This window comes from Gallinula chloropus (genome assembly GCF_964237585.1).
Source record: "Gallinula chloropus genome assembly, chromosome: 2".
NCBI classification, from domain to species: Eukaryota; Metazoa; Chordata; class Aves; order Gruiformes; family Rallidae; genus Gallinula; species Gallinula chloropus.
This window is the reverse complement of record NC_140086.1, coordinates 51,419,774-51,446,798: the sequence shown is the minus strand read 5'-3', so window position 1 is coordinate 51,446,798 and position 27,025 is coordinate 51,419,774. Positions and strand designations below refer to the sequence as shown.

The 27,025-nt window shown below is 46.5% G+C and overlaps 1 protein-coding gene across 1 annotated transcript in view; it reads left to right on the top strand.

Annotated features, from left to right (window-relative positions):
• Nucleotides 1-26,731, top strand: part of GREB1L (GREB1 like retinoic acid receptor coactivator) — a 144,513-nt gene extending 117,782 nt beyond the window's left edge. Inside the window, exons 20-34 of the mRNA XM_084260386.1 lie at nt 1,206-1,545; nt 5,652-5,767; nt 6,091-6,335; nt 7,591-8,153; nt 8,625-8,727; nt 12,294-12,449; nt 12,650-12,789; nt 14,816-14,977; nt 15,304-15,508; nt 16,207-16,372; nt 17,309-17,536; nt 19,282-19,423; nt 20,442-20,642; nt 21,828-21,966; nt 23,857-26,731. Of these exons, the coding sequence (XP_084116512.1) occupies nt 1,206-1,545; nt 5,652-5,767; nt 6,091-6,335; nt 7,591-8,153; nt 8,625-8,727; nt 12,294-12,449; nt 12,650-12,789; nt 14,816-14,977; nt 15,304-15,508; nt 16,207-16,372; nt 17,309-17,536; nt 19,282-19,423; nt 20,442-20,642; nt 21,828-21,966; nt 23,857-24,020 (3,070 nt within the window). The 3' untranslated portion in view covers nt 24,021-26,731. The remainder of the gene's footprint in view (nt 1-1,205; nt 1,546-5,651; nt 5,768-6,090; nt 6,336-7,590; nt 8,154-8,624; nt 8,728-12,293; nt 12,450-12,649; nt 12,790-14,815; nt 14,978-15,303; nt 15,509-16,206; nt 16,373-17,308; nt 17,537-19,281; nt 19,424-20,441; nt 20,643-21,827; nt 21,967-23,856) is intronic.
• Nucleotides 26,732-27,025: the final 294 nt, after the last annotated feature.

Sequence of the window (27,025 nt, the reverse complement as noted above, 5' to 3'; positions counted from 1 at the left end):
CCTTTCTTCTTTTGGCTCAGTCCTCACTAAGCTAAAAAGGGTACCAGAAGTTTCATACCTCACCACTTCTGATGTCTCCCTTGTTGAGGCTGTCAACAGACTTGTTAGTGGTAGCCCAGGTGAGTGATGTCCTTTCAAAAACCTGTTTTTGTTATTTCATCCATCAAAGTTTATCGAATTAGCCTCTGTTTCCAAGGAAATGGGTTCTTCCATCTGGGTGGGTGAGCCATACAAGTTTAGAAGCCTGAAAACATTGCAGACATTTTGGTATTGTAAGAAAGGCTCCTTTTGTTTTAGTAGCAGAAGTGCAGTGGAGAGGAGTAAAAAGTGGTTTAAAAATTGATTTAATGACTTGGTTATGGTGTACAGAGCGAGCCACTGGACCTACTGGTTAAAGACAGACAGAAAATTTTATTGAAATGGATCCTATATCATCTACTAAATAAGACACCAGAGAAGTTGGGAACTTTGAGTTGTTTTAGCCATTTGGACTTGTGTGGTACAAGACTAGCACTCAAGGCATCATAGTATGGGGTTTTTCTGTATTATGGTAGTGAGTGAGCTTTCAGAGAATGTCTAGGAATGGAGTTCTTTTTTGCTCGATTATGTTTTAATTATTTTTTCCTCTTAGCATCTTACTTTGTGAGTGTGTAACTGTTGTCACTGCATGCAGCTGTAAGGAGAGAGATAGAAATAAACACTGTCTACGTAAGATAGAAGGTGAAATGGGTGTTCAGATTTGGTTCAGAGCCAGCAATCCCTGTTGGTAAGTCTGGCTTTCTGGTGAGATGTGGAGAGGTGCGAAATTACAACAAACCAGTCGAAGCAGTAATGGTCCTCCAGAATCATAGAAGAAAAAACTTGTGGACAGCTGTGCTTTTAAAGTGAACCAGATCTGAGATGATGTGTCTCTCCATCAAGTTAAAGATCTTTAGCTGAACTTCTGGTCCAAATGAAGGTAATGGAAGTTTATAATTCCACTTACTGAGCCCAGGACTTGGCTCTGTATGTTCTGGCCTGTGATACGCATTTACTTAAAACACCCAGTTAGATTTTTGTGCAGAATTATTTCCAGGAAAACCAAAGGCTTCATTCTTCAGACGCTGCAGAAAAAGATGGGTGCTACTCTGCCACATGGTCGCTGATAACTTTCGGAAGTTGCTGTGGTTTTGCACGTGCTAACGCAGAGCTGTGTCTCCTCCAAGGTACCCCCGGCTGCACAGCATGGTGATTCGCTGCTACCTTCTCATTCAGCAGTACTCCCAGGCTCTGATGGCTCTGACAACCATGGACTCCCTCAGAGATCACAGCACACCCGAAACGCTCAGCATAATGGATGACCTCATCACTTCTCCCGGAAAGGACAAGAATGGCTGTGGCCACATGCTGGTCATTAGGGTGCCGTCCGTGCAGCTAGCCATGCTGGCCAAGGAGAGGCTGCAGGAAGTCAGGGACAAGCTAGGTCTGCAGTACCGTTTCGAGATCCTCCTCGGGAATCCCGCGTCGGAGCTCGCCGTCGCCAAGCACTTCGTGACGCGGCTGAAGGTGAGCGCAAACTAAGCACTTCTCTGCGCGGCCGTCCTTGCCACCTGACTGTCTGCACACCTGGTGTCCATTCCCACGTGCTCCCAGTGTAACTGTTCCACAGGAAACAGGTGCGTGCTCTGTGTCTGCCTCTGTGGAAGGGTACGCTACTTCTGATGAGCATAAAGCGATTTAGAAACTCGGAAAAAGCCCGAATTGTTGCTGCTCCCAACACTGGCTGTTACCTCGCTTGTTAAAGTTGAATAATGGCATTAGCCAGTTAGGCTTTGTCTCTGAAACTCTGAAAGCAGAGCTCAGATCTCCTCAGACAAACTAATTCTTTCCACCAACTTATCTGTCTGTCTAGTGTATCTGTTGTCTGCTCTGTCCATCCATCTTCTGCCCTTCTGATGATAACTGGTAAAGTATGCTGTTTGTCACAGACTTCTTTTCTCAAACTACTGCATGCTGAAAGCCTCTTCTGCCCAGCACACATGCACCAAGCTAAACTTCTGCATGTATTAGAGCATGGTTCAGCTAGCCAAATCCACTTGCTGAAGAAACCTCATTACATTAAGCAAAGGGAAGTGGATAACCTGCCTCAGGTACCAGCATGAAAGTAATTCTGGTTACCTGTCCTGATCCATGCTCAAAGTCTCACTGACAGATTAATTTTCTTTTTGTGCTATGAGTTATACACACTATGTTCAAAACTACACAGAAAAGGAATTCATTTAGTGAGCCTTTATTAAAAAGCTTGCCTACAACAAAAAGCAGAGAAAATGTCCTTTAAAGAAGCTACAACTTTTGCTTCTCAAACCTTGTCTGCAGCAGGAGAGGGAGGAGAGTGGAACAGAGTGGTTAGGGAGGGAAAGCAGCATGTGAGGCAGCAGCTCTGTCCTGCAGTTTATTTTGGCTTGGCATTATTTCCAACCTTAAATCATTCTGCTGTGTGAGTCCTGTCCCATGAGGGTTTCTTCATTGTCCTTTGCTGTAAAGGGCTGCAGCTCTTAAATATTGCTGGAGCAGCCCCTGAGGTCTTCGGTGTAGATCAGGATCAAGTGTGAGAGCTGTTGCAGCTGAATACCAATGTGGTCGTTGATGTGAACAGAAGATAACAATCAGGCAGAGAATGAAAAACTCCTGAATCATTCTTCTTACCCCTGTCCCTCACAACATAAGATGCTATTTTTTGGAGTAAACAAATCTGTAGGATTATGGACTTGTTTCTTTCATTGTAAGTCACGACAAAAAAACCCACTCAACTCTGAAACATGCACATGGAGGGAATGAGGGGAGAAATTCAGTTGCCCAAAAAGAAGCCTGTAGTGTCTTTTTAGGTGTGTTAGCCCAGTGGCACTCCAGAATGATGAAGGTCCCCCATGAGTCTTGTGCTGGGCTTCCATACTGAGCAATCTGGTGCCTGGGATAATGTGGAGTATCTGAAATGGTGTAAGCATGTGTTTGAGCAACTGATTCCCATTATAAAATTTGTCAGCCATGCTACCACTGAGTCTAGTTTATTGCTGACAATTTTTATTTAAACTCCATGCTGCTTGGCTTTTCTCCTGAGATTAGGTGGAGGACTAGGGCAAGTGGGAGAACTGATTGATTGCTGCAAACTTCCACTGTGAGCACCCAAGCCATTTTTGGGGGTTGGGTTTTTTTTGAGGGGAGAGCAACATGAAGCTACTGAGTGCTTTCTGGTGAGGCTGGAAATGCTCATCCCACCAATAACTACTCTTGGTTGCAGAGAGGATAAGGCTTCATCCTTATTTTTTTTTCAGGAGCAGGGAGGGAAACTCTGTAGCTTTTAGTGGTTCCAATTTAAAAGTTTGACTTAAATTAGCCTCTCCATAAGAGGGTGTTAGCAGTGTCTGTGGTGCCATGGCAGGGCAGGGAGGGTGGGTGACCATCTCTGCAGTCTTGGTCGCCAGACCCTTCTCCTCTCTGTCAGACAAATCTTCTGGCCAGCCAGACAGGTCAGTCCTCTCCATCAGGGAGCCAGGCTTCAAGGGGGATGGCACACCCAGGGGTATGGAATGAAAGAAGAAATAGAAAATAATTTAAAACTATTTTGTTGACCAGACATGCTGTCAGGGCATACCCTTGAAGAGTAACCAGAATCAAACTGTTTGGAAGGCATTTAGAAGTGAGGAGCTCAGAGGGCTGCAGCTTGCTGCTCCTCCTGTGTAAGATGGTCAAGAAATACGTCTTTATGCAGGTTTACAGCTCAGGGCCAAAGACATTCAGGCTTCTTTTTAAGTCCCTAGTCTAACAGAAAAAAAAAAACAAATCAGCTTTGTATCTCTCTTCCCCTGTTTCTTTTTCTACCCACGCGCTTTCACAGAAACTTCTCTTGTTGGAGAGGCAGCCTAACGCATGGCCAGACCAACCCTGCTGAGCCAGAACATATTTCTCTGCTGCCAAGGCTGCTTTGCTGGCCCAGTAGATGATGTTGGGTAGTTAGAGAAATATTTTTTTCTGTGAACATGTTGTACAGAGAATGCTGAGACTAACAGGAGAAAGAAGTTCAGTACTGGGGAGATTACAGCTGTAGCAGAAAGGGGGAATATTACTCCAAACTGTGCTCTTCCTAAGCTAAGAAAAAAATAATCATAGGGGTTTTCAGGGGAAATTTTCAAAAGGTCAAATGGCATGCTGAGTCATTGATCTGCTAGTGAGTCCTCCTTTTCAATCCCCTTCATCTGCATGAGAAGATTGCTTCATAAAACATGGCCTGTCTGGGGAAGAGGAAGGGTAAGGAGAGAACAGATCAAGGGTACAGGTTGAGACTAGAAGAACCAAGGGTGAATTCAAGATAGGGTTCTTCCTGCAAGGTATGTTATCCACAAAGCTTGCATAAGTCTTGCTGCTCTGTCACTTTAATTATATATATATGTGTTATCTTTAATGGACACTTTGAATGATTTGGCTTCCTTATGACTCAACAAAGTATATTCTGTGCCTCAGGTAGATAAGAGTCTTCTCCAGAACTGACTTTTGTCTGTTACTAGTAATAAAGAAGGAAAAACTTTCTCCAGCAGGGCGATGTGCTGCAGTTCAAATGCTTGATGATGCCATAACCATTAGAGTTTAATTTCCCTGCCTGGATAGACATTAATGTCGATTAGCATGGAGATGTGAAGTTCCTGGGTTATAGGGAAAGAGCTTCTGCACTGAACTTTCAGTCTTCACTGGTCAGTGATCTGTGTGGTCACTTTTCCTGGCAGTACCCATATTGTATTGACAGGAAGGGCTGCATTTTTGCATTTCAGCTTTATAATGCAATTCCAGTGTTTGTAAAGATAGAATGGCTGGTTTCCTTTCTAAGGGACAATCTCTGAGGCTTTCACCTTTTTCAGGAGCTGCTGTAGGCTGCCCATGCCAGTCTTGATCACATACTGGATGTATCATCTGGAGGTCTGGGCACTCTACAACACAGCAAGAGAGACACTGTTGCTCAAGATAGAGCAATATTTTTAGGAAGCTGCATCCAACATGGAGATCACAAACCTCAGCCAGGTTCAGTAAGCTCTGCAGAACCAAGGGGACTGATGGGTGTAGGGGCTTGGGACTGACACTACCAGTGTGAAGGGAAAATGATAGTTTTGTGGTCTTGGGCCTTGGCAGACTGTAGCAAGGAGCCCTTTCATGTGGGGTTAGCTCCAGTAAAAAGGAAGCTTTCTCTCATATAGTCTTTCCTTGTACAGAATAATTAAGCAGATATTTGAGGACCATGGAATCATTTTCATGCTCCACTTGAAGGTCTTACTTGAGCTTTACATGAATTTCAAAGAAATGTTATCTGTGCCAGCTTGAAATCAAAGGCATCAACTGCATTTTTCCCTTGACAAACCACAGTAATACCACACCAGGTGTATGTTTCCAGCACTGAACAGCATATGCTGTGCATCCTTCCTCTGTGCATTTCATGCTTGGCTTACACTTCACTACCAGAAAACAATGCATGCTCATACCTAAGGTCTCCTTCCTGTTGGATGCTGAGTAAGTGAACTCTGTATACAAGCAGGAATTGAAAAACAAAAAGAGAAAAAAACAATAAAAAAGGTTTAAGGGTTTAGAAGGTGTAATTTAAATGTGACTAGGGGTTTCCCTGTTCACAGGCTTGGAGGGGAAATGAGCAGGATGACTGGATCCCTCGCACCTATCAGGATTTGGAAGGTCTACCTTGCATTGTTATTCTAACTGGCAAGGACCCTCTAGGAGAAACTTTCCCCAGGTACTGTTATTACTCTTGCAATATGGTTATTCTCCAACATGTTTAGATAAATTGGGGGGCGGGTAAGTGGTTTGGCTTAACTTGGAAACTGTCTAAAATTTTGGAAAGTGCTGTTTGTGAAAAGTAAAGCTCCCATACTGTGTGTGTCAGTGAGTATTTGTGCAAAGTACCAAGGAGCATAACTTATGTGCTGAATATTTAAAAATAATTATGTATTTTCTGGCCAATAAAATCGTTCGTGAATATTTAATAAGCAATTAGGGAGTATTCTTCAAAGTCAGAGAAAACAAAACTTCCCTTTTTTCTTGGGTGGGGTTTTCTAGGTCGTTGAAATACTGTGACCTTCGACTAATTGACTCAAGCTACTTAACTCGAACTGCCTTAGAGCAAGAAGTAGGCCTGGCGTGCTGCTACGTCTCCAAGGAGGCAATTCAAGGACCTATTGTGGCTCTTGACCTTAGTGAGAAGGAGCATGAGAAAGCCAACAGTAGTGAGAACGACTCTGATGAGCTGCTGATAGACTTGGACCGACCCCAGAGCAATAGCAGCGCTGTCACTGGAACCTCAGGTCAGTTACTCCCTTGTTGCTCTGAAAAACAATTCTATGTCACTGGGAGTTGAATGCAAACAGTGAGATGTTTAGATGAAGGTGGGTTGCTCAGCTGTCTCTTGCTGCAGGCTGGGCAGTGAAATGTTAGAGCAAGTTTCCTGTCTGCAGCTAACAGGGGATGGTGTTGCAAGGGGAGGATGGTATGCCATAGCTAAGGGTCCCTTGTGATACTCATTTTTAAAGTTATATTCCACATTTGCTGCTTGTTTTGCCTGGCAGATCCTGAAGAGATCTTAACGACCAGAGTAGAAATGGACAGCACAAAATCTTAGGAATAGAAAAATGATCTGCAACTGAAGTGATAGCTATGGGTGAGGAAGAGTATTTCATTCCTACCCAAGACCAACAGAATGGCTGGGTCTTGCCCTAACTCTTAGGAATCAGTGGAGCTTCATCTCCCATCAAGCCTTCCTTTCCTTGAATTCCTCAGGCACTGCTGGGTGCTTCTCTTTGTTCCCTTTTATTTTAGAGGTATTAAGACAGCTGAACTGTACCTTGCCATGCACCAGACCTTCCTGTACTAAACCTGACAGGTATTGTGGAGAGAGCATGGTCCAGTCCACATTAAGGCTGCAGTGAAATGAATGCTCTGTTCCCTGTTGGAAGGAATGTAAAAGAAATCTATGCATACAGTGGTGTCTTAAAACTTCAGAAGGTTGTACCATCATTGGATGGTAGATTTAGATTGGATATTAGGAAAAAATCCTTCACTGAAAGAGCTGTCAAGTACTGGAACAGGCTGCCCAGGGAAGGTGCTGAGTCACCATCCCTGGAGGTATTTAAAAGACAATAGATGTGGTGCTTAGGGACAAGTTGTAGCAGTGGACTTGGCAGTGCTATGTTGAGGGTTGGAATCAATGATCTTACAGGTCTTTTCCAACCTAAACGATTCGGTGGTCAAATTCTGAATCCTAGATGGGGAATGGTGGTTAATATGCAGAGCATAGCACTCGTTTGGGATTGAGACACTAGTGTTTGGAGTCTGAACCCTAACAAAAGGGCTGTTGCTTTTCCAGCAAGAGGGACAGACGGGTGTTGATTTCTAAGTGGTGAAACACTGACCTAAGCCGCGTGATGAGCTCGTCCAGCAGCACTCACGGAACATCAGTATTTGGGGGTTAGGGTTGTCCCATACATCAAATGAGGTCATGATTTCTTCAAACTTTTTGATGTCAACCAGTAGCTGTTCATTTCCTGCTCTCGGGTTGCGCAGGTTCCCTGGCAGACAACGGCGTGAGCTCCTCCAGTGCTGCAGACAAGTCTCAGAAGCAAACGCCCTCGCTTAACTTTCAGACTGCGGTGCACAGCTCGGTGGATGAAGGCACGTACCCCGGGTTCGCAGCCGGAGAGACCCTGAAGCAAGAGTGCGACTCCCTGGGTAACCAGATGGCGAGCAGCACCACGTCGAAGCTCTCCTCCCTGTCTTCGGCCTCCCAGACATTTCGGTGGCCCGCCCACTCGGCCAAGGACAGCAAGGCCCTCCGCGCTGCGCTGCCGCGCATCGTCATCCTCTCCAAAGCTGCCTACTGTCTCCTGAGCTCGCAGAAAAGCGGGAATTTGCCTTCCTCCTCTTCCCTCCTTCCTCATGCTGACGTGTCATGGCTGAGCTCCCTCAGGCCTCTACTTCACAAGGACATGAGCAGCGAAGAGCAGTCTCTCTACTACAGGCAGTGGACGACGGCCCGGCAGCAACACGCAGACTTCAGCAATCAGGGTGAGACGTCTGGCTCGAGGAGTTTTCACCCCAGGAGGCTGCTTTTGACAGGACCACCACAAGTAAGAGAACAGTTGCTTCCTCTTGCCTTTATTAGCAGGATGAGAGGACCGATGATGAGGTCTGCAGGTTGTACTGTAAAGGCCCCCTGCGAGGTCGCATGCAGTGATGTGTTTTGAGGTCAGAAATCAGTCAAATTTTAAAGTTAAGTCCATGCTGGGAGTGGTAAGGAGAGGAAAGGTGATGGAAATGGTTTAGCCTAAATGAAATACATGTGGATGATGCTGGGCATCAAATTGTCACAAACATACCAGCAGATAAGCGGTTATCACTGCCAATCTCCCAGCGTACAGAACTGATAGAGACTCCAGATTTTGCTCACAGATCAGTTTTGCAATTGGGAATATTCCCTCTTGTCATGTTTTCAGGCTGAGGTAGGATGGGGTAAGCCCAAAGGCATTTATCTGAAACGTAGCCTTCTTTTGCATTAGTCTGAGTTGGGATTTGTACTGCTTTTTCCATCTCTGGCTCAGGTGGGAAAGACTGGCTCATACTTGCAGTTCCTAAGGATTCTCTTCCGCATGCTAATCCGGTTGCTGGAAGTAGATGTGTATGATGAAGAGGAGATTAACGCCAGTAAGTATTTAGTAGTCATTCTTAATATGCATTATAAAGGGCCTCGGTTATGTCTTACTCAGCAGCAGCAAATTTTCAAGCTCATGGAATGGGTATAAATTACACCCCCTATTTGTCCTGTCCCTTAGTGTGCAGCTAGACATACTGAAGGTGTCTGCATATATTTAAATATAGAGTAATAGAAAGTGTAAATTTTATGTTGTACTTAGCTGAGAACTATTAAATAGGTCTTGGATTGATAGGTTTGAATAGCACTAAAGTGAAAGTGAACACAGAGCTGTGAATAGGCAACATCTGCCTGTGTTCTCTCTCCTTGCTAGTTTTTAAGCAGTGTCGCTTTTCAGCAGACAAGACATTCAAGAACATTTTGTTTCTGGCCAAAACATTGCTGCTATTTAATTATAAGTTAGATACCAATTTTCACTAAGACTGTCTACAGTTTCCGAATCTTGTGCTGAGGAAAAAGGGGAGCCTCTTTGGATTTGAGATTGGATCTCACAGATCCATTAACTGCTCTGGCAGGACTTTGCCTGGGGATGCACAAACCCTTTAAGAAATGAGTCCTCTTTGGGCTTTTTTTTACATAAGTCTGTGGGTTTGTAGTGGTGATAACTCCACAGGGCATAAATCTCATGACCCTCAGACTGGCATCCTGAAAATGTAGTCGTTGGCAAACCCTTGAAAAGATTAATTTGTGTTTCTGCTCAGAAAGTGCTATTATGGGGGGATGGGGACAATATATTTTGCCTTTGATGTAGAGCTTTGGGGACTATTATTCTCTCATCATCTGAACTAAAGTAACCCAGGAATTTAGGATGATGCATCAGAATGTAAGAGACGTTCTGCATTCTTCTGCTGTCTGGCCTGCTGTGATCACAGCAATGCGTCACACCCCTGGCCAGGAATGCATGGAACTCCATCACAAGAGCAGTTTGGGTTTGCTTGGGTTTGTTCTGGCTTTTTTGCTCCCACTGCTTCTATTGGAATGCTTTTCTCTAGTGTTCTGATGATTGAAAGTCTTATTTCATTCTCTGACCTGTCCCAGGTATAAACATTCTCTTTGGGACCAAAGAAAAAGCTAATGTAAATTAAAACACCTTTTCTCCTCTTTGATGTTTGTTTCTATGGTGTGGTCAGGTAGGAATTTTAACCTCTCTCAGTGTTTATCTAGGTAGCCTGAATTTTCTTACAGGATCTCACCAATTACAGTCTCTTTAGTCTCCTTTCTGGCTTAGTAGCTCTTGCCTGCACGTCTCTATTTTCAATTTATCCTCCTGGTACACAAGTGACCAGAATTGAACATGGTGTTCTGTAGGATGTTTAACCAACCCAGGAATAGCAGCTCTTGTGTCCCCCTGCCCCCACTGAAAGACTGCTGAAGCCTGTGATCATGCTCATCTCTTCTATTCTCCCATTTCACTGGCACCAATACGTAGCTTGTACTCGTGGGTTCCTCTGTAACCCTGTCGTATCCAACCCAGGTGCTCCCAGCCTGCTGTAGAAATGCCTGTTCCTAGTCCTTGATGTTACATATGACTCGTATTGTTTCTGTTCAGTGTCATCCAGTTTCTGTTGTTCATCTTCAAGTGTGCTGAATTCTTTCTGGATGATCTCTGCTTAGTGCATTGAATTTTTTCTGGATGATGATCTTCAATTCCTTCTCCATACTGGACAATAACTCTTAAGAGTGTGCCACCAGCAAACTTAAGTCTTCTTTTTCTTTTCTTTTTTTGAGTTGGTGACATTAGTGAAAATATGAAACACTCTGCCCCTCTCCTGATCTTTTAACTTCACTTATAATCTCCATCTGCCTTAATGATGCTTCTGATGTTACATGCTGCCATCTTCTGTTTAATCAACTTGTTATATTTACAGACCGTTCACTGTGTCCAGTTTCTTCAGGTGTGTTAATCATTTGTCAGAGTATCCTATCAGATACTTAAGTCCAGACAGATGAGTTACATTTCCTTTGTTCAGAGAAACAGATATATGAAACAGATATAATGAAAGTAATGCAGGATTTCTTTCGTCAACGATGTTACTTCCTTCACCTTCCCCAAGTTTTGAATATTACCAAGGACAAAGTAATGGGCCCAGAGCTCCACAGATTGCTGTACCTCTTCCTAAATGGTGATAACAATATTCACTGTGCTTGTATTGAAATCGGACATGGAGATTATTCTGTCACTCTGTTTTGAGTGTGTGTCAGGCTTTTAGAGTCCTGTTTCCGTCTTGGCTAATAGCAAACCTTGAAAACATAATCGTAAAAGTAAAAAGAAGATTAAAAATAATAGTAATTTCTATATTTAAGGAGATAGAGCAAAGAAAATTGTTTTTTTTTCATGTGCTTTTCTGAGATTGACCTCAGCTTGACTTTTGTTAAAGGTGGGGTTTTTTTTCTTACATTTGCTGACATTTAAAACAAAATTTCATTCACCAGTGAGCTTTTTTGATTCTTCATGGACCTTTTTCATTCTTAGAGTCCTTTTTGATGTAGTCCCTCTGAACCCCCTCCTCCTGGTGTTTTTATGGTTGGTGTGCTGCTTACTAGTTGTTTGGCAACTGCGATTCCAAGAAATTCCAAGCCTTCTTCATAGGCAAGTCCCTAGTTTTCTCAGGCCAGCTGATTTATGGAGCAAGCTTCCTCAGGGTTTGTCTGTGTGGACAAACAGATAGACCTCACCTGCCCAGCAGTGTATCTTACTTTGAGCATAGCATGGTGATGGTGAGGTTATTGGTCTTGAAGCTACTCACATCCTATTGGATCAGTCAGGGTATGGTGAGCATGTGTTTGTCTGCAGACCCAACCTTCATTTCATCTGAATTTGCTTTTCTAAAATGAGAAACCTCAGTTACACACCTACTTCTGCGTGTTCTTCCATCTCATTTTAACTGAATTGACTCATGTTCAAGCTGCAGTCAAAAGCTGTTTTCTTTGGCTGGTGCTTTCTAATGATCCCATTACTTACACTTGATTTTCTACTTTAGACTTGTCTCTGTTGGATCAAAGCAAAGAAGCTCTGGTTGATCCTTGGTGGCCACATCCCACTCTGTAACAGGAACGTGTCTTTCACTGTCTTTGTTATGTGCCACTATTATTTGATAAATGTATACAGCCTCTTTCTCCGTGCTTTCATCCTTCTGCCTTTGGATACTTTTGCTTCTTGCTGACCCAGGGCTCCTCATTCCACCACAGAGGGGCATTCAACCACACCTGAATCTCCTGCACAGGTAGCCTCATGCATTTGAGCATCCAATGCTTAAACCAGAGTGAATTACACCTCAGCAAATGGATGAGGAGCAGAGCAGAAAGATACCCATCTGGCTCCTTCACCCGCTCACACTTTGCAAGGAACTGCCATTTTATTGGGGGGATGGCTTTGTGTGGATTATAATTTCATTCTTTTATAGTCTTGGTGATGTTCAAAGATGTCTCTGTGTGTGTGTGTGTGTGCACGTGCACGTCGGTGTGAGTTCCTGCGCAACTGTCGATCATCAGACGTCACACCAACACCGTTCCCTTCCGCGGGTGCCTGACGCTGCTCACCTGGGGTGTGTTGTTGCAGGTCACACAGAAAGCAGTGAGGTCACTCAGTCTAGCAATGACCACTGGCCGGATATTGAGATCTTCAGCAAAATGTCTTTTGACTTGAACGTGCACGACCCCAAGTACAGAACGATAAGCCCTGTTTACACAGAACAGCTGTCAAGAGTGAAACAAGGTAAGTGGAGCTTTTGAGGACAAGTTCCCTACAAAGAATCAGGTCTTACTGGTTTGATTGTTCAATCAAACAGGAGCTCACAGGAGCCTTTAATCTCCAAAGTGAAATGCAACAAAACAATCTGTGTGTTCGTTGCAATTGTTCCTAGGATCACAGTCTTTGTTTCTAACGTTCATAAAATCTGTTTTCTTTGTGCACAGAAGCAAGTAAAGAAACAAAATCAGAAGAACCTAAGAAAAGGGAGACTGTGTCCATGATGTTGACTAAATTTGCAGCTTACAATACGTTCCATCACTGTGAGCAGTGCCATCAGTATATGGACATTAATCCTGCCACACAGGTTGGTGTCAAGGTCCAGGGGTAAACTGCATCCTCAATTTTATTGCAGTCTCTCCAGGTATACCACTCTGGTCTCATGCTTTCACCTTCCATGAGATGGAATTGTTTAATTCTTCCGTTCTCAGGGGAGATACTGAGCTACAGGCCCTGGAGCATCAACACAGTTGATGCTCCAGAACCGCTGCATGAGTGGTTCTCCTCTCCAGCTGCCTCTGACAAAGGGGGAATATTGTGGCTGGTTGTCTCAGGCCAAAGCAGTGTTCAGCCTGCCCAGAGGGGTCACAGTGTCTCACGGGAGAGTACTGTAAAATGAAGAGAGACGCTTCTCTTGCCTTAATGCCGGCCATCCACACATGTGGTGGGAGACTGGCTGGCTGACATCTTCCTCCCTTTCTATGTAACTCTGCCTGCAGGAGCTTGTGAGTGACTAGACAAAAAATGCTCACCTTTAACTGTTGAGTTAAAAAACTTTTGATCTCTAAAACAGTTATGCTTGCAGGAGGCTGTGTAGGTAGGATTAGTCCTGGTTAATAGCTCAGACATTATTTCTTCACCACCACCAATAGTTTACTTGAAGGTTTCTTACCTCAGGTAGTTCTTTCCTTGCATGCCAATCTTTCCCAGCAGCTTCTATTAACCCAACACAGTGTAGGCACACTTCCCTGGCAATGCACAATGTCAGTTACCTCAGAGCAGCACCAGCAGGTCTGATTTAAGCCCTGTGCTTCGTTGAGTATGTTGGCAGAATCAGATCCTCCCAAAGGACATCGCTGGTCCCTCCACTCATCTTTGTGTATGTGGTGAGGTGTAAGGACTGTGTCCAGTTCTGAGCTGCTCACCATAAGAAGGACATTGAGGTCCTTGAGCGAGTCCAGAGAAGGGCAACCAGGCTGGTGAAGAGGCTGGAGGGAAAGTCATATGAGATGCAGCTGAGGGAGCTGCAGATGTTTAGTCTGGGGAAGAGGAGGCTGAGGGGAGACCTTATCACCACCTACAACTACCTGAAGGGAGGTTGTAGAGAGGTGGGTGACAGTCTCTTCAGCCAGGTGACAGGAGACAGGACAAGGGGAAATGGCATGAAGCTGTGCCAGGGCAGGTTCAGATTAGATGTTAGGAAAAAAATTTCTACTGAAAATTGTCAGGGCCTGGAACAGGCTGCCCAGGGAGGGGGTTGAGTCACCATCCCTGGATGTGTTCAAAAAAAGGGTAGATGAGGTACTGAGGGATATGGTTTAGCATAGGATGGGAACAGTTGGACTTGATGATCTTCAAAGGTCTTTTCCAACCTTGTTATTCTGTGACTAGTAATAAATACGTGTATCCACTTGGATCCACAAGCATGAAGGCAGAGAGATTCTTCAGTGCCTTCTCAGAACCTAAACAAAGCCCCTTTCATTTTCCATCTTTACTTCGGCTGAATATTTCACATCTTTAGTAAAGTTTATAGAAAGATGACAGCTAAGAGTAAATTATTTGACCTTGTAGCAAGACAGGTGCTACTGTAGGACAAAACCTTATCAGATCCGTAGGCGCTTTGACGCTTGCACGGTTCAGTGAAGCGCTGTGCGACCTTAACTCGAACTCTTCATGGCCTTGTTAATGACATTGTCTGCCTTGGTTACCTAGCTGCTTGGAAGGGTGGAAGGGTCTTGCCACAGGAAGAACACCATGCTAACACAGCGGTGCTGTTGCTGAGGTGTCAGACCCGCAGGGCATTGTGCTGTGGAGGCGCACCCGCACACTGTGCTGCTTGCAAATCTTTTGGGAACAGGTCTTTGGACAGTTTGTTTCCTAGTACATGTATTTCTCACTTCTTCTAAGTATGGGTACATAATTTCCTGCTCAAATGGTAGAGGAAAATCACAATGTAATAGAGTTAAGTTTGGTTACTGAAAGAGTATGTTTTGGATGTTCTTCTCTCATGGCTTCTGGTATCATGACTGGAAAAGCAGGTTGCCATGTATTCCTGATTCCCTGCTTGCAAATCTATCTTTCTGCTTTTTTTTTGTTGTTGTTGTTGTATGCAGATATCTGACTCCACTCTGCATGCATTCACGTTTTCGTCCTCGATGCTAGGAGAAGAGGTTCAACTGCATTTTATAATCCCCAAGTCCAAAGAGAACCATTTTGTCTTCAGCAAGCAGGGGAAACATCTGGAAAGCATGCGGCTCCCACTGGTTTCTGACAAGGTGTGTGTGTGCTGTCCTTACCCATCTGCTGGCTACATGTGCTGAACGCAATCAACTTGACATGTGTTTGCAACTTAATGTTGGTTGGCTGGGTTTTTTGCCCTGTTTTCTTCTTGTTTTCAATCCCTTTGCATAATTCTTGCCTGGTTATCCTTAGAACAGGAGTTTTTGAGGATAATCACCCCTCTTTGCATTCCTAGCCTCCAGTTTGTACATGTTACAATGATCAATAATATTGAAATTGAGTGTAAACAATAACATAGAATATGTGTCACGAATAACCTTCTTTTTACCTCATCTTGCCAAAATATCTCCTGTTCCAGCAGAATTTGAATGCAGTCAAGAGTCCTATCTTCACTCCGTCGAGTGGACGTCATGAGCATGGCCTCTTGAACCTCTACCATGCCATGGAAGGCATCAGCCACCTTCACCTCCTTGTGGTCAAGGAATACGAAATGCCGCTCTACCGTAAATACTGGCCCAACCACATCATGCTTGTCCTGCCAGGCATGTTTAACAACGCTGGCGTTGGTAAGAAGCACCATCCACGCACCGTAGGAGGCTGTCAAAGTCCATGTTGGACAATGTGGATTGTGTTGCTGAAGGAGATTTTGCAGCAGCACCTCATGCTCACGCTGTGGTCATAGCAGCGATACCTGTGTAAAATCCAGTGGTGTGTAAGAACCACTGTTAGGGATGTGGGGTGTATGTTTGTACTGACCGCCACCTTCCCAGCTTAAAATCTGGTGGTTTGTAGGCCACATTTACTCGTTTCACTCAGCAGTGCAGTATGAAATCTCATGCTACACATTTTGCACGTGATTTTTTCAAATTGCAACCCTTTTAGTTAGCTGAAGCTAATTATTAATTGTGGCCAGACACGGGGAACCTGAACTTTGAGACTTTTCCTGGATGCTTTCTCCTGCAAAAAAGCTTAAGCAGCTTCAGTTCTAGAATCTCAGCCCCTACATGGTTCAAGTTACTTTACTAATGCCCACAAAATCACTTTCTGCAGAGTCTCTTAAAAGGTCCAGTCTTCTTGGTATCTGCCTTTCAGACTTACTCACACTGGAAAAGGGTCATACTGATTTTTTTATAAACTAAGACGTTTTGAGACTAGATTCATAAAGGGGAATGGCTGCAGATGTCCATACAGCCTTTCTCTGGGAAGAAAGAGTGATAAAGTCTAATAAAGCTCTCCCTATGTTGTCCTTATGGTATCTTCTCAGGTGCTGCCAGGTTTCTTATTAAGGAGCTTTCCTACCACAACCTAGAACTGGAGCGAAACCGCTTGGAGGAACTGGGAGTCAAGCGCCAGTGCGTCTGGCCGTTCATCGTGGTCATGGACGACTCCTGCGTCTTGTGGAACATGCACAGTGTCCATGAACAGTCCAGGTAAGTAACCACCCAGCTCTGGGGTCCCTGCGTTCATCCAGCACAGGCAGCAGCACTCCTGTGACTCAGGCTCACCTGACAGGCTGTGAAAGACCAGACAACTGGAAAAGTTGGAGAGCTGGAGCTGCTGGTAACGTACTCGAAATATTGCTAAGCAAAACCAGCTTTTGGCTGTGGCCTTGATGTAATAACATCAGGCTGCCTGTCCAAAGGGCCTCACAGAGATCCTTATTCACCCAATTATAGTTCAGATAGCCTAGGAAATGTGCATCTGGACATCTTGGACATTAGGGATAGTGTGTAAAATGCAGAAAAATCCCAGCTCTTTCACTCGGTGCCATAGGAAAGCTGTAGGTTTGCCTTGCTGACTACCAATACCCAACCTCCTACTGTTGAACACTTCCACCTGGCTCTACCCTGACATCCATGCCCTATAGTCAGTACCACCAACAGATCTCTGCTTGTGCTTGTTCTTTGCCTAAAGCCGCTCTTGCTTTCAGTGACTATTCGAGTGATTCCTCAATATGGGACTTCCCTGATTTGTTTAGATTCAACTTCTGTTTCTCAGTGAAAACAGTTTATTTTGGGCAAGTATGAAGCTCTGACTCTTCTTGGGGCTTACACTGTCCATTACAGAGAGAATAGCCACCCAGCCACACACCGTAGGGCTGTTCCTTTTCCTTCTCTAAATCGCTCTGCAAGAAGCCATTCTCCTGAAAGGCCCATTCTCTTATAACAGCAAAATCAATGGGCTAAGATGAGTTGGCTGTTACTTTATAAGCCTGAGTCCATCTTTACAACATCAGGAGTGTATGCTCTCAGCTGTCAGTGGATTTGCTCAGTCCTTTGTGTACACATACACGTATGTACACGCAGCGTGCGTTAGGTAAAGCTAACGAGCTGCGTTTGTCTGTGGTGTGTGATGGCGTTTTGCAGCCAGTCCCTGGAGCCTGGGTGTTCCAGCAAGAACGTGTCCCTCAAGAGCGTCCTCCAGCACATCGAAGCCACCCCCAAGATTGTTCATTATGCAATACTGGGTGTCCAGAAGTGGAACAGCAAGCTGAACGCCAGGAAACCAAAGGCTCCCTTCTCCAGGTGCCACGTGCGTGATTTCATTCTGCTCAACATAGACCTGACCCAGAACGTGCAATATGATCTAAACAGGTAGGAAATGTATATATATCTATACACACACATACACATGGTAAAGTAACGTGCTGTTGTGATCAGAATCTTATCACTGCATCTCAAAATCCTGTTGAGATAAATAGGAAGATGCTGTCGGAGGTAAGGAGCTTGCAATCACAGAAATAAAACTCAGAGGGATGTGCATCTAAATGAATAAGGCACCAAAATAAGCTTAGCATCAGCCAGAAGAGCCAGGGGACACAGAGCACAAGGCCAGGGCAGGAAGTGGGCTACAGAGGACTGAAAAGGTAGGGGAGAGGAAGATGAAAATTCAGGAGAAACAAGTAACCACGAGACCAAAACCAGAAGAAATAAACCAAAATCGCATCGGTTGCAGGAAGAGGGTGACGCTTCCCGAGTGCCCCTGGAAGAGGCAGGAGCCTCTTGCATGACTAAGAGCAAGAGCATAGGTAATGGCTGAGCCATTGCTACATCAAATGCTGTGAGGAGGGAGGAGGGATTCTTTCTTTCCTTTGGAGTGAGCTTTCCTCTCTGTTGCCTCTTGGGTTTGCAGTAAAAACAGATGAGTTAATGACTTTTCAGTATTTCCTTCTTTTATTTTGCTCTCCTCCTCACCTAACTCCATCCTAAAGCATTTGCAATAAACCACTGTTACCCTGGGGCTTTACCCCTGGTTTTCATCACAGACTTGAAGCACCCTGGCCAGGTATGTTCAGAATAAACCCTGTTTCTGCCAGCCCTGTGGCATCTCACCCAGGTCTTCTGGTGCTGGTTGCAGCACCGTGTGTTTGAGTGAGGAATGGTATGTAGCCTGTTGGTGCAAGCCTGGGGTCTGGTGTCACTTCCAGAGCTCTTGATTTCATGTTCTCCAGCTGGTTGAATCAAGAGATGGATGGGAATCAGCACACGGAAGTGAGCAATGACAGCACAGATAGTTCAGGATAAACATCACTTCTCAGCTGCTTTGTCTCCCCTGGCCAGATACTTGTCAAAGCCACATTTAGCCCCTGATTCGAGTTCATTGAAATTATGTCATATAGAACTGGCTTGTTCAGAAGTGGAAGTTGGTCACTGCTGAGAGCTTCTCTCAGTCCTGAAATATGTATAAAGGGAGAACTAAAAAGGACAAAAAAAAAGAAAGGGTGGGGAAGAAATGATTGATGCCATACCAATGTGCTGAAAAGTGAAGACCTTTTGGTCTTAAGAAGACCAGAAGTTGCTTTCCTACACCCAGGAGCACATTAAAGGAAAGGGTCTTCAGAGCTGCATAGAGAATTTGTATAGACATGGTATGAGATGGTCTCCAACAACCTCTGCTGAGAGGAGACCTAATTATGGCTTCCCAGTACTTAAAGGGGGCCTACAGGAAAGTGGGAGAGGGGCTCTTCACCAGGGAGTGCAGTGACAGGACAAGGGGCAATGGCTTCAAGCTGAAAGAGAGCAGGTTTAGGTTAGCTGTTAGAAAGAAATTATGTACTCTGAGGGTGGTGAGGCCCTGGCACAGGCTGCCCAGAGAAGCTGTGGCTGCCCCCTCCCTGGCAGTGTTTTAGGCCAGGTTGGTTGGGGCTTTGGGCAACCTGGTCTAGTAGAGGTGCCCCTGCCCATGGGAGGGGGGGTTGGAACTAGATGGGCTTTGAGGTCCCTTTCAACCCAAGCCATTCTATAATGATTCTACGAGATGCCCACGTTCTGGGGCACTTCAGCAGCGGGTGTGGGACCGTCAGCTCAGCTGGTTCAGCAGTCTTGTGTTTGCTGCCCAGGTATTTCTGTGAAGATGTGGATTTTAACCTGCGGACGAACAGCAGCGGCCTGCTCATCTGCCGCTTCAACACCTTCAGCGTCATGAAGAAGCACATTCAGGTTGGGGGGCAGAAGGACTTCGTCGTTAAGCCAAAAATCATGGTGAGTGTGGCTGTATGCTCTGACATATGCAAAGGATAAAACCAGGACCTCTTTCTCCTAGAAACACTGAATTCTCCAGCCCTTAAGACTCTTTTTTTTGTGCTTATCTGATATCTGGCATTAGTGGCCTCCTCCAAAAATAAAAAATACTTTTATGACTGCAAACTAACAGTAACACTCCTGATCCTTTAGGAGGTGGACTGGGGTTGGAAAGAGTTTGTCCTGGCTGCTCCCTGTTACCTCTGATGGAGGAAGAGTTGGCAGCTGTACGCTCGGATCAGGAGAGGCCCAGTTGTGCTGGGCTGGCTTGAATGGCTTTGTCATGGCTGGTGGCTTTTGCTGACTAAGAGAGACCTGAAGTGAGGGGCTGAAGATCGCAGCCTTCTGACTGTTCAGGGAAATGGTGGGGGAGGTACCAGGCATTTCATACAGAGTATGTTACACCTGTGCCTGCTTTGAGTGAAGGTGTGTTTCCAAGAGTTGGTTTGATTCTAGGAATCTTCTCCTTTCTGTTCTTGGTGGGTTTGGATGAATCCTGCACCATCCCTCTCTTAAAAAAACTCACCCCTGCCTTCCAGATCCAACTGACCAAACCCTGGCTTGGAGTCTTTTGATGAAGTCTCTAAACCTGTGGTGATGATGGACTGGCCTATGAGAAAGCTCCACAGAAAGTACTTTCTGTGGGCAACTCTGCACAAGGAGGATGCAATTTCCCCTCCCTGCCAAGGAGTAAGGCAGGATGAAGGGCGTTGTGACAGTTTGAACTCCGTATTTTCTGTCCCCTCTTTAGGTGAGCAGATGTCCACAGAAGTGCCCAGCAGCTGCAGAGCAAATAATTCATTTATTTCTGTGCCCTGATGCTGTGACAAAACGGAGCGGGGAAATCTGATGCTTTCCCCCAGCTTTCTCTCTCCCCCTGCCCTGTCATTGGTGATCCTTCCCCCTGCTAGAGGAACTCCTGCAGAGAAGATACACCGAGTAGATGGGTTAAAAGGGGCTCCTTTTGGTTTCACTGCAGGTTTCGGACAGCCTGGCACCAATAATGCCTCTTCAGTACGTCTGCGCCCCTGACAGCGAGCACACGTTGCTGGCAGCCCCGTCTCAGTTCCTCCTGGAGAAGTTCCTTCAACATGCGACCTACAAACTCTTCCCAAAGGCCATTCATAACTTCAAGAACCCGGTGCTGGCTGTTGACTGCTACCTGAACATTGGGCTTGAGGTACTGAACATTTGGGGGGGTAATGGGGTCTGGTAAACACAAACATTTTACTTCAACATCTTTCTTGTGGTGAAAACAACTTCTTTTGTGAACCCTCAGCGTCAAGGGTTTGCAGACTTTGGTCTCAAACAGTGAGGCGCTGCTCTTGGATCTAAAGGGCCAATTCCACTGGAAGAGCTGGTGGTAACAAAAAGCCTCTGAGCTGGCTGGTGTGGGTAGAGACCAGAGGTCTGCGATGGAGAGGTGTGATTTGCAAAGGGGTTGGGCATGTCAGTCTGAAATAATATTTCATATGAAGCCCCCAAAGCACTGCCACTCTCTGACAGAACCTGGGGTGCTGCATAGTCTGTACATAAACTACCACCACATACATTTTTTAGATCACTGTTCTGTCATACAGCTTTTTTGCCTGATTTGTCCTTCCAACAAACTTGTTTTGGTCGAGAGAGTTTCTGATACGACCCTTGTCTGGGGTCTTGCTTCACTGGTGGACAAGCTCATCCCTCATATCCCAGCTCCCCTTTTAGATGCCTTTCTCTTGTGAGCCTGTCTTGTGGGTGTCATGGGGAGCTGGGTTTTCCCAAGTACATCTTAGATGTCTGTAGATGGGGAGATCGGGATTTTTGAGCCCATTGGGCAGTTTGACCTGGGTCTGAAGTGGGGTGAAAGTCTTAATGAGGGGGGTGTTTGGACAAATTTCATGGAGGTCAGTGGCAAGATAGGGAAGAAACCCGTTGATACAGGACAGCTGTGATGGCACCCAGCCTGGGTGCTGGGAACTGCTTAGTTGATACTTGTGGTCAAAAAGAGACGTGCAGCAGTGCAGAGGAGCTCAAGCTGCAGCAGTTCTGGTACTCATGGAGCTGCTTACTGTGACTAATGAGTCCTTGCTAGAACATCTTAAATTACCCTGGCAGTCCTTACAAGCAGGTGATGCCCAGAGAAGCCGAAAATCAAGCTGCAATACAGACAGCCCTGAGATACAGTGCAGCAGACTCGGTGGCCACATCTGGATTTAGGGGTTTGTCTCCTAGGGGGAGATGGCTCAGTGCCACGTTTTTGTTGGGTCACATCTTTACCAGCACCAGCTGACGCCCCTGTTCTCACCGAGTTACATCCCCACCCCACCTGAGGTCTGGCATGGGCATGTTCTAACAGGGACTTGGATTCCCCCTTGTGTTTCAGGTGGCGATCTGCTACGTGAGCTCCCGCCCGCACTCCGTCAACGTCAACTGCGAGGGGGTGTTCTTCAGCGGGCTCCTGCTCTATCTCTGCGACTCCTTCGTCGGCGCAGACCTCCTCAAGAGGTTCAGGTTCCTGAAAGGTAATCTCCTGGCTCTGCCGAGCATCCCAGGTGCTGTCCTGACATCTAATAGTGTGGAGGAAAAGGGAAAGGTAGAAGAATCATAGAATTGATATAGAATCATAGAATGTCCCGAGTTGGGAGGGACCCATAAGGATCATCGAGTCCAACTCCTGGCTCCACACAGGCCCAGCCAAGTCAGAGCATGTGACTGAGAGCATCGTCCAGATGCTCAGTGCTGTGACCACTTCCCTGGGGACCCTTTTCCAGTGCCTGACCACCCTCTGAGTAAAGAACCTTTTCCTAAAATCCATCCTAAACTTCCCCTGTCACAGTTTTATGCCGTTCCCTGTCTGATACCACACTGGAAGAGTTACCAGCTTCATTAGACAGCTCCATTATTTGCATAGTTAGTGCTGCCATTGTCTTAAAAAAAATAAGTAGATGGGAGTGGAGTATTTCTTTTGGGGGTGCATCAAACTTCTATCCCTGTTGGTAGTAAGTGTTGGTAGTAAGTATTTACCTGAGGTAAATAAACCTTGATAAATGACATTCATTGAATTACTTTTTGGAAGTGACAAGAAATGGAAATAGGTGTGGAGAAGCAGGGATGGGTGGAACACAGTCAGTGACTGGTGCAGGCAGCACGTGAGCTTCGAGCCTGGGTGCTGCTGCTGCTGCAGATGAGCAATTCCACTCTAGTGCTCTGCCCATGGTGTCAGTAAACATTCAGCAGTGCAGGTGGGGCAGCTCTTAGCTGGAGGGTGATGGGGTCTGCCCTCAGAGAACTTTGTAAGCCTCATTAAAAGCTCTCATTGTTTTATCTCAACACTAACAAATAGCCAGAGGTACTCAGTGATGCTGCAGTGCCTTATGGAGCTCCAGCGGATTTGCCGATCCATTTCCCCCTCGCACTGAGCAAGGCTGGTGCACGTGGACAGGGCGGCAGTGGGGGTGACCCTCAGCCAGTCCCAAAACCCCTGTTTCAGAGTTTGCGCCTGCACCTGCTGAGGTGCCCCAGGGCAGGGGCAGTGCGGGAAGGCATGGCCGTGCAGCCACCGTGCTGGGGAGGGGGCTGCCGGCGCCAAGCCCCACAGCTGGATGTGGGCCGAATGCGGCTGGAGGGGCCGTGCCACTGCTGCCCATTTCTTGGGCGAGTGGCGATGGCTTCCCAAAAGCGGGAGGGGGGAAGCGCCTTCCCCTGCCACGATCCAGCAGAGGAGGGATCTGAACCTGAACTCGCTGTGTGAGGGGTCTGTGGGCGGGAGCACAGAGCAGAAGGAGCTCTGAAGGTGTCCAGCTCTCCTGCTCATTAGATCCTGGTGCAGTCTGGTGACGCCAGGTGGAAGGAAGCTTTGGCAAGTTTGTTGAGCCAGGGAAGTGAGGGATCTGGTTTGCAGCGCCTCTTAGAGCACTTTCCCAAGGGAAGCTCTCATTCTTCGGGAGGTTATAGCAGACTTTCTCAGGAGTCAGTGCTGGGCCTGGTTCGGCTTAGTGGAGTTTCATCACTGACCTTGTACAAACCCAAATGTTCCGTGAAACCAAAACCAGAAGTGGGCTTTGTTCTTTTGGCATAATTATCAGGAGTGATCTTGCATACAAGATCCTTAAACCTCCACTCTCTGCTGCAGTTGGTGACACCAGTCAGGCAGGGACGTCCTGTGGCACAGAGCAGACCCCAGACCCCACTTCCTTCTCCCTGCCTGCACATTGACACCTTCGCCTCTGTCCTGGGGCTCCTGGGACTGATCTGAGCCCAGGCTGGCCAGACGTCCGTAGACCTTTGCTAATACTTCGGTGTGTTTGGTTTTATATAAAAAATGTGATTTCCTCACAATATCTTAGGAAAATGAATGAGTGAAGCAGAGCTGTTGTTGTACCCTGAGACTCTAACGTACTTTTCAATCGAAGGTGCCACCCTGTGTGTCATATGTCAAGACAGAAGCTCGTTACGGCAGACGATAGTCCGGCTGGAGCTGGAGGATGAGTGGCAGTTCCGGCTTCGGGATGAATTTCAAACTGCCAACAGCAGTGACGACAAACCGCTCTATTTCCTCACCGGGCGCCACATATAGCATCAGCTCCGTTCAGACACCACTAACCAAGGAAAAGAAAAAGAACTTTTTGGTTTGTTGGTGTTTTTTTTAAAAAAAAAAAAAAAGTACAATCACTGTGGAGCAAAGTGCAACCAATATTTATCTAGACTGCTCTGAAGGATTCTCCACAATCCAGAAGTAGGCTTGGTTTCTAGGGATAAAATGACCACATCAGTTCTGATTCAAAGCATCCCGGAGTCCAGTTATTCTCCCATTGGTCGCAACCCGCCGACACGAACCAGACAGCTAAGGAAGCTGCAGGATCTAGGACAAGGACGTCATTTGGTTGAAGAAGAATCCTTTCTTTAGACCCAGCTGAGCTCGGGGAAGGAGCTGCTCTCGAATGTGTCACACGAAATGCAAGGCAGCACGTGGAATTTATTGCGGAGGAGAGCCCAGCGTGTCTCTTCAGCTCTGTACCACGGTACAGGAATACTCAGGGCTTTGAAACTACACTAGAGCGTAGATATTTGTATTAAAAGGAATAGCCTTGTTCTCTGTGCAGTGTTAGTTTAACGTTTGTGGCCGTGTGCGTATCGAAACTGTCTTTGGCAAAATTTCCACAGGTGTTCTGAGTTTACTGCTTAAACCTGAACAAAGGGGCGCGCGGACGGCAGGCACCGTGTGCCCAGGTTCTCCCAGCACCGCTCCTTCACCCCATCAGGTACCTCCTCCTCCGCTGCAGGGACAGAGCGGGCGGCTTCTCGGAGACGCTGTCTCCTCAGCTAGAGGCCAGAGGAACTTCCCAGCCCAACACCTGCAGTGTCTCACTCTTGTCAGCATCCGAAACCCCACGGTTCTGTCCTCCTCTGCTGATGGAAATGCCGACTGCCCGTCCCGTGCCTTCGTGGTGGCCGTGGGCAGCTTGCTCTCCACGTCCTTCTCACTCGCCTCCCGCTTGCTGCAGAGTCCTGTCGAGTTGGACCCGCATGTGACACGACAGGCTGGAAAGCCTGCAGGCTGGCACCGATGCCTGAGCCAGATCTGAGAGGCTGAACCCACGTGGCTAAGTGGAACAGAAGGTGTCTTACAGCAGCTTTCGGGGTGGGAGGCAGGGGAGATGTCCCGGGGAGCTGGGACTGCTCAGGAGAGACTCAGTGCATCAGTGCAGAGCTTTGAGTGCGTCACCTCAGGCCATCAGCCCTTTGTTTTGATTAACCTCTGTAAATACTGGTCATGGCGGCAGTCGCGCGTTGTTCTCCTTACAGGCGTGTTACTGATCCTGGGTAAGTTGCTCCGGAATGAACTCGGTGCAGCAGCTTTGGGTTGTCAGGGCTAACTCGTAGTGGTACTCTGCTCTACTCCTGCCCTTAGAGTGGGTTAAGCCTACTGAGGGCTCCAGAAAAATAAACAAGCATAAAAATCTTCCCACAACTGTGACCCCATTCGCGAAAAGCAAAACACAGCGCGCGTGTAAAAGCCATTCAGGGATGATAACGTACCCCCCCAAAAGCAATGACAGGAACACGTCTTTCTACTTGACCCTCAGCTCATCGGAGAAGGACCTGCCAAAGCTGCCCTGAACTTCTTTTCTTTTTTCTTTTTTTTTTTTTAAATACACATAGTGTTAAATAAGCAACTTCCTTTTTTTTTAATCTTGTGAAGAGAGATGTTTACAGATGAAAAAAGTAAATAAAAAAAAAAAAAGGTAATAATAATAATAATATATTCGACGGAGGCTCAAGGGAAATGGTTTGCATGTCTCTGTGTTGATGTAGCATGACTGATGCTGTACATTTAGCCCATTCCAGAAGAACAACCCATTTCTGTAAGGCTGCGGTGTGTTAGTCACCCTCAGACACAACCCACCTTTACCTACCTTAACGTGCAGAAGCAGCAGGGGTGTACGAGAGCCACTTCGTGGAGCTTTTGCTGCGCACCCGGATGTGTTCCCATGGTTCTGGTTTTGCCCAAAGGGCTGAAGGGCGACCCCCCCATGTAGGGGCCTAGTGTGGTAGTAGGCGTTTCAGGCATCACCTCTTCACAACCGGTTTCCTTTTTCTTTGTGTATTTGATGTTTGCACTAAGTCCTTAAAATTCCAGGTGCTGAGACTACTAGGAGGAGTTAGCCCTCTGCTGAAGCAGTGAGAAAAACTGCCCCGAAGGGCGCCGCCAAGGTTAGAAAGTCAGCGTACCCACCTGCCTTCCCCAAACACTGCAAACCCGGTTCCTTACCTCTCCTGCCACGTGGAAGCAAAGGGCTTCGGTCAGGCTCTGGCCTGAGCATGCCAGCGTGGGCCTGTACCACGTCACCTGGCTGCCTGCGCGCTCCCGGGAAGGAGACAGTCGTCCACCGTCACTCTGGAGCATTGCTATCCCATTGCGGGTGTCAGCCTCGCCAGCCCCGGCCCGTCTCCTGAATGTATTAAAGCGGCCGGCGTTCTCCTTTACCTGTCGATGTTCTTGGCTACTCCCAGGTTACTACGTTTGAATGTAAACTGAGATTTAAAGAATCATATGCAGATGCTTTTTTGCTTAACTTATGTAATTGCTTTTCGTGACTTTTGGAAGAGGGGTTAAAAAAAGATGTTTGCTTTCCTAGTGTAAAGTTTTCTTAACCAAGAACTCGGTGAATTTAGCTTCACTAGTCAGTCTACCTCATGTTATTGTTTATGAACTGAAACCGTCTGAAGTTGTGGCTCTGGTCCGTTTATAATGTGCTTTCATTAAATTTGAATATATTAAGTTACCCTTGGAGGCCGCCTCTCTTTTCACTGGCGCTTGCACAGGACAGGAGCACCTATCCCTGAGGAGCCCAGCGCCTGCTGCTGACCTCCATCCCGCCTGTTGCTTTGCAGGGAGGGCAGATGAGTGCAGCCAGTCCCGCAGCTCCCTCAGAGTGGGCACTTGCACCCTGCGAGAGCAGCTGTGTTGCAGGTGGATGGGGCTGGGACACACACACACACACACACACACGTGTGCTGCAGGTACCTTTTTGCAGCCCCCTTCCGTGGGAGGGGGCTAAGCTGAACTGAAAAACAGGC